At 53.4% G+C, this 9898-nt stretch overlaps 1 protein-coding gene across 1 annotated transcript; it reads left to right on the top strand.

Moving 5' to 3' along the window:
* LOC119097492 (flexible cuticle protein 12) lies at window positions 1-1684 on the top strand. Its single transcript, XM_037220521.1, has 4 exons — window positions 1-50; window positions 804-928; window positions 1336-1484; window positions 1587-1684. The coding sequence occupies exons 1-4, from the start codon at window positions 42-44 to the stop codon at window positions 1682-1684; spliced, it is 381 nt and encodes a 126-aa protein (XP_037076416.1). The 5' UTR covers window positions 1-41.
* The last annotated feature ends 8214 nt before the right edge of the window (window positions 1685-9898 follow it).

Below are 9898 nucleotides of genomic sequence, written 5' to 3'. Positions count from 1 at the left end.
TTGCTCGCTGATGTCTGGACGCTAACAGACCACAGGACAACATGAAGCTGGTGAGTGGGCGGCCGCGGTGTTTCCAACCAAATGCAGTACCATTGGAGCTGTCTGGTGATTTTCTCATTACAGAGTGCTTACATATTAAGCAAGGTGGCACAAATACGTGCCTAGAAGCGTGCCGCTTCTTAACCCGTGGAAATCTTAGAGTAACGCGCAGCTGAGTCTTAAAACATTTTTTAGTTCACTTATGCTGTCATGTTGAGTACAACCAAGAAAGATTTAGCACTGGAGCTACCGAAAAACCCGCATTTGGGTTTAATGCGTAGAAAGCATTGGCAGATTCGCATAACGTAGTTTAAATGTTCCTTTCTGCCAACAGGCTGCTTTGAACGTTAAAGCAATTTTGTAAAGCCATGTGCTGTGCATGGCCCATGCAAAGTGGAGTACCCGGCTACGGTACATTCAGTCAGTAGTGTTGTGGCCCTCATAGCGGCCTTGTCAACACACAAATGTAATATTTCTGCTGCCCAAGGTTTGTTACGATTTGTTCTTCGTTGTCAGAATTTTCTGAACATCCTAGTGAGACGAAAATGGGAAACTGATTAGGTGTGGCAATCTCTTTAGACGTCTCCTTTTTGGAAAAAAAACATTACCAAACAAGCAGCGGGCACATTTTCCAGTCACTGACTAACTGCAGGCTGCGGCATTCACCACCTTGGCGTGATTTAAGTATACAATGCTATATTCAGGTATGCGTAGAGTCTTGAATTGCTTGAACGCTTGCCAGCATTATTTGCCTGTTTTTTCAGTTCATTTTCGCCGCCGTCCTGGCCGTGGCTGTCGCTGCTCCGTCTGACCTCTCCTACGAGCGTGACATCATCGAGATCCTCAGACAGAACATCGACCACCACGACGATCACTCCTATCAGCAGTCGTAAGTGCACAAGGTGTAGGTTCCCTTTGGATTCACAATGTACAAGGGCTGGCAAGCATTGTTCAAATATTTACATTAAGTGGCAGCCGGCAGGTAGTAGATGGATGGGCAGTGGCACATAACGTCATACATTTTGACATACCTTTCACCTAATATTCAACAACCTCACGAAGAGTCCCAATAAAATTGCACTCATGTTTGTGAAATATAATTATCCAAAGCGGCACAGTGGCATACGTAAGCGAACACATATGACGACACATGTTACATTTCCTCGCAAGAGCGGATGCGTTTGCGGCTCACTGGTATTTGCGTGTCAGATTTTAAACGCGAGGCGAGCTCTCAGAGCCATTGTCAGATTCAAACGTCATGCATCTAGGCTAAGAGCACCGCCAAAACTATTTCAGTTTCGAGACCGAAAACGGCATCTCGGTGTCGGAGTCTGGCCAGACGGAGGATGATGACAGCTACAGCATGAGCGGCCAGTTCAGCTACGTGGCCCCCGACGGCGTCACCTACACCGTGCTGTACTCGGCCGGCGAGGGCGGCTTCCAGCCGCAGGGCGACCACTTGCCCACCCCCGTGCCCACCGAGTACCCGACCCCCGAGGTGTCCGATGACGACGATGACGAGGAGACCTACGAGGCTCCTGCTGTAGAGGAAGAGGAGGAGGAGGAGGAGGAGGAGGAGGTCCGTACTGCTTACGAGCCCCAGTATGAGCGCGTCATTGTCGGTTACAGGCCTCGCTACAACTAGGGCCGCTTTTATGACTGCTTAAGCCGTCCTCTGATGTCACGCGCCATTCCATGAGGACTGATAATTAACGCGATGCGTATGCATTGGGGTATGGAATATGCATTGTCCGTTCTTACGCTATTTATTTCATGATCATGTCTGTCTCGTGTTGGTGTTATGAAACTGTGCGAGTGTGTGTTTGAAATACAGATTCCTTTTGTCAATCAGTACCGAATCATTCATGATGTCTGCACTATGATGAAAGAAGCAATGCAAGATCGCGACATGCCTTCCTCCTCACTGTTTCTGGAACACAGAGGTAAACGTAATTTGCAAACAGAAACCTGCGTATCATGAATGGAGTCATTGTTCGGACCATGGTTCTTGTCTGGTGTATTAGTATGTACACCACGTTGTCCTTTGATCGTGAGTCTAGTGCTGTCCTAATTAAGCTAACTAAGAAGAGCTATAATAGACGGGCCCTTCCCGATTAGCTCAGTAGAGCATTGGCGTGCAACCAGAAAACACTGGTTCGCACCCCAGCTATTCCAAGAAGATAAAACCTTGCCTTGGTGATGCCAAACCTTCGTCTCAGTCACTCCGTGAAACAAAGACTTCCTTGTTCAGGCTTACGACCTCGAACATGGCGTATGCTGCGTAAGCTGCGTATAGCCCCGGCCGACATGCCTAAGATGTCAATGGCGTATTCGTTCACGGGTAAGGTAAACATTATCTAACATCCCGTGGCCTGCACTACGCTCTGCCGCTGCCCATTCGAAATTCATAGTCACTCAGGTGTTAGCTATCCGTTTGCCATGTGGCCAGTTCTTCCATATTTTTTTTAAATCAATATCCTGTAGTAGCCCTCAAAGAATGCGTCCCACATTGATGTGGGGTTCCTGGGCTGAAACAAGCATCTTGAAGACCTTTCGGTGCTGTCCACACTCTTGCCATTCTTAAGAGCTAATCCACTCCAGTTTTTAAGCTACACGCCTGCGAAAATTGGGAAAGGTATATCGGGGAGAGTGTTTCAGTCACCTTGGAATTCGTGACGTCATAATGACGTCATTGAAGTCCTGCACATTTTATAAGCCATGCGGTTATCAAGGGAAGAAAATGATATTGTCGAGACGTTCATATCTGGCGTTCGTGGGCGCAATTTCCAGATGTGTCAATGGGTTCTCAATCAATGTTGTGCAAGGTGCAATGACGCAATCAAACCATGACGCATTTAGGAGAATATTTACTTGACGGAGAAGGGTGCAGTTTCGAACAGTCTTTTCCACCTACAAATAATGCCAGTAGCTATAAGTCAGCTTGTTTCATCATATATGCAGCCTGCCGCAATATCTTCAAATGAGAAACGTTCCCTTAAAATTATTGAATTTCATAGTATCACCAATAATACTGTGTGACATATTTTCGCATCGGCTAGATTTGTCTTGAAGTTCTTACTGGGTTTTTTTCAACTCACGTGTTTTCGGAGTGTGGTGTGATTGCGCGGGGTGCGCGCCCTCGCCCCCGCTGCCTTCCGAGCTCTACATCTGATTGGGTGCGGGGGGGCGTCACGTGACCGCGGGTCTCTCGATTCGCCGGGGGTCAAGGGTTGGCCGCTGAGGCGGCGGCAGGTACCTGACGCTTGCAGGTGCCAGTCGGTTTTTGGACGAGTCCGGGCGGGTACACGCCACGTCCTCTTTCAGGCTTTTTTCGGCCATCATGCCCGAAACCGCCGCGGCTACTGGCGACGCTGTGACAACGGCTGCTGCGGGTGTCCCAGCGCCAGTGGTGTCGACTACTACTGGCTGGCTGCAGACGCCGGAGGAGGCACGCGCATCGAGTGACGCCGTGCGTGACGCTCTCTATGACACCTTTGCGATGTATCGGTTTGCCGCGCACGACGCATACACCAGCCGACGGCTGCTGCCTGCTGAGTCGTCTGACGTGTTCCTGGTGGACCTACGGCATCTCGCAGCTCTGTGCGGTGGGCTTCCGGAAAACGTGCTCACGTGCGCGTTTGCCGCCGGGCTGCCCGACGAGGTGCGGAGGACTGTCCGCGCTGGCTCCCGGGCGGAGGCTTTGAGTCTGGCGAGCACCCCGTTGCGAGCCCGGGCAGCGCTGAGCGACGAACGTGCCGGTGCGGCAGCGGCAGCGGCTGGAGCGCACGAAAAACGAGGAACCCGACAGGCGCGACCGGCAAGGCGACCCGACCAGAAGTGCTGGACCTATGGACAGGCGGGTCACCCGACAGTGGCGTGCCCAAACGGGCAGGGGGCTGCGTTAGCGCCAGCGCAGTCTCCCGAGCAGTAGCGCACGCTCTGCCGGTCGTGACACTGCTGGTGGACCAGCCCTTTCCCCCCGGCGTGCCCTACTTGACACAGGATGTACGGACACCCTGGTTCAGGAGCTGCAGCCGCACGTGGCGCCCGTGCGCGGTCAAGATGCGAGCGGTGAACGATGGAGTGTTCCGGTGCGTGGGCACCGCCCAGGTGACGTTCGACTACAGAGGCCAGCGAGTAATGCTCGCGGCGCTGATGGTCCCGGATCATCCATTGGGGCTGGACGTGCTGATTGGCATGTCCGGCATCACCGCGTTAGGAGGCATCAGTGTTCGGTCCCCGACTGACGTGCAGCTGGGTGCGGCAACGCAGCAGGCGCCGGAGTCGGCAAGTGACCAGCCGGCATGCGGTGCGGCGGCGCCGGGCAGCGGCACGCGAAGCTCACTGGCGTTGGAAGCGGCGGATTTCACGGCTCGGTTCAACGGCGCTCACTGGAGTGTGGTGTGGAAGTCGGCGCACGGACGTGGTCCTGAACGTCTGCGAAACACCGTGAGTGGGTACGCTGTGCCGGCTGAAGCACGAGAGGCCTGCGAGCGCGAGTTGGCTGAGTGGGTGGCGAACGGATGGCTCCGGCCCTATGACGAGCAAGAGGACGGGCCCGCTCAGGGCCTGATTTCCTTGATGGCAGTTCAGCAGCCGCACAAGGGAAGGTCAGGCCGGTGTTGGACTACCGCGAACTCAACCGGCATGTAACCGCGCACACCGCGGATGTCGACGTATGCGCCGAGCAGTTGCGCCGCTGGCGCCAGCATGGTGCCCAGTTGGCCGTGGTTGACCTGCGAAAAGCGTACTTGCAGCTGCGTATGGAGCGCCAGCTGTGGTCGTATCAGGCAGTGCAGGTCAAGGGCCACACCTTCAGCCTCACGCGGCTCGGATTCGGCCTCAATGTGGCGCCGTTGATTATGAAGGCCGTTGTTCAGGCGGTGCTGCGTGAGAACGAGGTGATCAGTCGGGGAGTGCTCGCCTACATGGACGGCCTGCTCGTCGACGAAGACGTGGTCAGCGCCGACAAGGTGGTGGAGCACTTTGCGAGGTACGGGCTGGCCTGCAAGCCGCCGGAGCGCGTCGCGGACGGAACGCGAATGCTCGGCCTTCGAGTCGGGGCACGGGATGATGAGCTGCGGTGGTGTCGAGACAATGTTGTGCCTTCACCGCCGACCGAGCTCACCCGACGTGCAGCGTTTGCGTGGTGCGGGCAGTTGGTGAGGCACCTCCCCGTCGCGGGATGGTTGCGGCCAGCAGCTGCCTGGCTAAAGAGGCGAGTGAACGGCCTGACGATCTGTTGGGACGATCCAGTGTCGGATGATGCGCTACGAGCGCATATCCAGGAAGTTGCAACGCTGGTGAGGGCAGCTGACCCTGCTCGGGGGCCGTGGCGAATGGTCGGCCGGGAGCTCGTGGTGTGGGCTGACGCGAGCGCCATCGCGAACGGGGTAGTCCTGAAGGATACGGAGGGCGGCGTTATCGACGATGCGGCGTGGATCCGGCCAGAATCCAAGGCGGCGGACCACATCAACATGGCTGAATTTGATGTGGCGATGAGTGGTGTGAACATGGCCCTGGCATGGGGCGTTAGCGCTTCAGGGTACGCACGGACTCGACCAGTGTTCAGGTGGTTGAGTGCCGCCTTGAGCGGACGCTCTCGTCTCAGAACAAAGGCGCGGGGGAAGACGCTGATCAGACGCTGGATTGACCTCGTGCGACAGTTGGTCGGCGAGTTTCAGCTCTCGGTGACCGTCCAGCTGGTGCTGTCACAAGACAATCCTGCCGACGCGCTCACCCAAGTTCCCCAGACCTGACTGCGAGCAGAGCCTCGAGATGTCACTTCAGCCGCAGCAGCTGCCTTGCCAAAATGTTTCACGGCACCCCCGTGGGATGCGACTTCGGTCTCCGCGACTATCGGGCCGGAAGAAGTCGCGGCGCACCCGGCAGACCAAGAAGCCGCTCACGAACCCACAGCAAGCGACGTTCGTGCCCGGATTAAAGGCATACACGAACGGACGGGGCACCAGGGGATACGCCGGTCCCTGTGCTACGCCAGACGGGACCTCGGCGGATACGTCGCACTGGCGGACGTGCGAGCCGTCGTCAGCCAGTGCGATGTGTGCCGTTCGGTTGACCCGGCGCCGACCCGCTAGCGGTCCGGCTCACTCGGCGTCCCGACAACATGGACGCGACTCGCGATCGACGTAACCCATTGCCAAGGCCGCCTCTACCTCACGATCGTAGACTGCGGTCCGTCCCGGTACAGCATTTGGAGCGCGTTGCGACGGTCTGATGCGGCAGAAGTGACGGATCATTTGCATCGAGTGTTCCTAGAACGCAGCGCGCCAGCTGAACTTCTGCTGGACAATCTCACCGAGTTCCGGGACCGGCGAATAGCTGCATTCGCCGCGAAGTGGAGGGTTCGGCTGCGGTTTCGCGCGGCGCACGAGGCCGGCGGCAACGGAATCGTGGAGCGCCACCACCAACTATAAAGATGATGGTAGCCCGCCAACGGCGCTCCGTCAGTGAAGCGGTGCATCGGTACTGTGCGACTCCGCGGGACAGTGCTAACTCGCTGAGCGCGCCGATGGCGCAGGTATTCCACGCAGCCGGTGCCGACCTGCCGACCAGCCAGCGCGCTGCCGAGCATGCACCGCCACTGATGCAGGAACCCGTTTCACCGTCGTTTTGCGTCGGCGTTGCGGTGTGGATGCGGCGCCGGGGGCCCGCCACGCGGTGCACTGATGCATCGCGCCAGGGCGTAGTTACGCGGGCCGTATCGGACCAGGTGGTTGAGGTTGACGGCACGCCCTGGCACGTGCGGTGCCTGCGGCGCCGGAACCCGCAGAAAGGCTCAGACGGGAGCCGAATGCCCGGCGCGGGTGAGCAGCTTGGGGACGACACAGGCACGCTGCCGATAACGAACATTGTGTCGAATCATGAGCTCACGGGGTGCGGTTCAGATCTGCCTGCCGTGCCATCAAGCCCGTTGGTCGCGGACCCTGCTGAGCGCCCATCGCTTTAGCGGAGCCATCGCGATAAAGTGTCAAGTGCCAGTACGAATTATCAGTCATTGTGCTGTGGTGAGCATGAATTGGATGAGTGCGGTGTGCGCAAAGATGACTTGTTCGTGTCCAGCAACGGTGCGGTGCTACCACCGGCTCGGCCGGATCCTTCACAGGGAGAGCGAGAGTCGCGGGAACCGCGGAGGAGCGGTCGCGCTCGCCGGCAACCAGTCGAGTTGTACGGCTTCAGTGTCCCCACCGATTTCATTGACGATTACGAGTGTGTGTAGATTGGTAGAGTGGCATAATTGCTTACAATCAGGTAGGGGTGTGGTGTGAATGGTGCCGAGGGGCGTCACGTGACCGCGGGTCTCCCGATTCGCTGGAGGTGAAAGGTCGGCTGCTGGGGAGGCGGCAGGGACCCGACGCTCGCAGGTGCCGGTCGGTTTTTGGACGAGTCCAGGTGAGTAAACGCTACGTTCTCTTGCACGGTGTATACAAAAACGAACACGACGGGGTAGAAAGGTAAACGCAAATTGAAAAGCAGCTATAGATGTAGTATTGCTATTGTACTTCGGTATTCTTAACCAGCGTGCAGCAAAGATAAAGCTTTGCTGGACGCCGACATATTACGATCCTATACTTTAATCGGGTGGGAAAAATGCATGTCAATGGAAACAAAACTGCCACTCTTTCGCGTACTGCCCGAAATTTTCTGGATGACTGCATGGTTTAATATTGAAGGGACAGGCATTGTTCATAGGCGCCAAATGTTGCGTCGTTCGGTGGGCAGAGTAGAAGACCACTACGATCTGCTAAGAAAAAAAAAACATCTTGCACGTTTTCAGCATTGCCCACGGTCAACGTTATTTTGCAAACAGCTCCAAATGGCATCTGTATGCGGCCTTCACGCGAGAACATGGCAATACTCAATAACGCCTGTGTTGACCCAAACGCGGTGGAAACGCTACCAGCAGCCTTAATTCGCCTGTTCTTGTTGTTGGGTATACGATTTGTGCGACAATGCCATGATATACAACATGATCCATCTATCGTAGGATTCACAAAGCTCATGCAGAGGTACAACGAAGTGAGGCAATATGTCTCAATTTAAAGACGTGCGATACGAAAATTGAATCGGATCTGGTTGCCAGGGACACAGAGGCTTGCTGTGAAAGACTGTCCCGACAGCTGTTTCGTTGTTAGCTGTTTCATCTCAAAATGAGTTAATGTCCCGTTGCGTATTGTCCTTGGCACTGTCATAATTAGATTTACGACAACATGGACCTGTGTATATGTGATCGTTAGAAATTCGTGTTGGAAAAAACTGGCAGGTAACGAACACGTCAAAATGTTCCTCTCCCTACGCGTCCACAAAACAATGTCCATAATCTCCTAAAAATGTGTGCCGAAGCCAGTCCATTACTCACCTATACACCTGGGATCATATCCAGTCCGTAAATGCCTCTTACGATGCAGATCCAGGTTTTAACCGAAAAATTGCATTGCCCTCGTGTCTGCGCAGGCTAATCGATGTCCTGGTTCCAAGTCGCACGTCAGCAGGGCAAACCGAAAGCGCCAGTGGCAGTCGTTGCTCGTCGTTCTGACGAGTCCTGCGGGTTTTCGCCTGGCCCGTGGCAGAGGCGCCTCCGGGGTGACCATGGCATCATCATTCATGTGCATCCCTCCGCTGCCGGGGATGCTTGCGATCTCTGAGCCTTGTGGAAGCGTGTGAAGATATTAATAATAAATATATGAAGTTGAACCCTAACTAACTCAATTTTATGATATTCACGGAAAAATATTAAGCCCTTAAAATTACCGGTCTTTAACAGAAGCGGTATTTTGATTGAAGAGGCAACAAGGTCACATTTTTTGGGCATGTCAACATTGAACTTTCAAGTGATGTATCCTTCGGCAAAGGAGACAGCTATGCGATGCAGGCGAAATGCTTCTTCCCAGATTTAGCACTTGATCAATGCCTAATTTTCAACATTTTTCGTTTTAACTTCATTATTTAAGTTATTTTGAAAAGCTAGCCACATTGCTTGACACTTAATTTTAGCAACCAAACTAAGCTTTTCGGTTTTGTTTAAACGTATATTGTTGTCCACCGTGGTTGATTTTTTCAAAAAGTGCAATGCGAATTATTGCGGTAAGTTATCCGTGTATTCAACTAGCTTGTCGGTGTCGGTTAATTTCAAGAGTATGAATTACATATGCCCTACGTTCTTATACCTTTTTGTGCCGCTGTTATTAGGAATATGCCCTATAGCTTTATGCGACGTCTTCATTTTGCATAAAGTGATGTTAGCTTTCTACTGAACCAGTTTGTCCTACACTTCTCAGATCCGATGATTGTGAGTCATATCATTGCGTACATTAAATTTGTGAGCTATGATTGAGTTATCTCGTCAGTTGTTGCCATCGATTGCTAACCATCAATTGCTCCGATATTCAGATGGAAATTTTTAACCTTCGAATGCTGTATTGTCTATGGATCCATGCTATTTGAGGTATAAGCTGCATGCCTTGACATCTCGGTGTGGTGTGATTTTGTGCATATAATGATGCTCGCTTATGTAATGCACTCTTTCCATCAGCAATGGATGTCCGTAATGAATGTGTTCACAAAAGCGCTTCATGCGCAGTTTTACCTGCACAGTATAGTTTTATTTTGTAATCGCAACATTTAAATGATAGAGTTTGCTATCATCACTGTGCATTTATGTAGTGAAGCTGTGGAAGCGCCACATTTTAAGAAACGAAGTGCGCGTCATATCCCAAAAATTCTAACTTTGGCTCAGCGACATTTTTGAACGGTCGGATAACACTGATTTGTCACTCAAGATATTTGTGCGTTGTTCAAGTGGAAACAATCGTATAGTGCCACTTCGAAAACGAGTACA

The sequence above is a fragment of the Pollicipes pollicipes genome, unplaced genomic scaffold, assembly GCF_011947565.3.
Source record: "Pollicipes pollicipes isolate AB1234 unplaced genomic scaffold, Ppol_2.1 Scaffold_4295;HRSCAF=5057_pilon_pilon_pilon, whole genome shotgun sequence".
Taxonomy (NCBI): Eukaryota; Metazoa; Arthropoda; class Thecostraca; order Pollicipedomorpha; family Pollicipedidae; genus Pollicipes; species Pollicipes pollicipes.
Note: the sequence above shows the minus strand (reverse complement) of the source record. Positions and strands in the feature narration are given on the sequence as shown.

Excerpts from the sequence above, each read along its gene's own strand:
- LOC119097492 (XM_037220521.1), top strand. Across the intron at positions 929-1,335 it reads GATCACTCCTATCAGCAGTC|TTTCGAGACCGAAAACGGCA; the intron begins GTAAGTGCACAA and ends AAACTATTTCAG. Across the intron at positions 1,485-1,586 it reads CGGCGAGGGCGGCTTCCAGC|AGGAAGAGGAGGAGGAGGAG; the intron begins CGCAGGGCGACC and ends CTCCTGCTGTAG.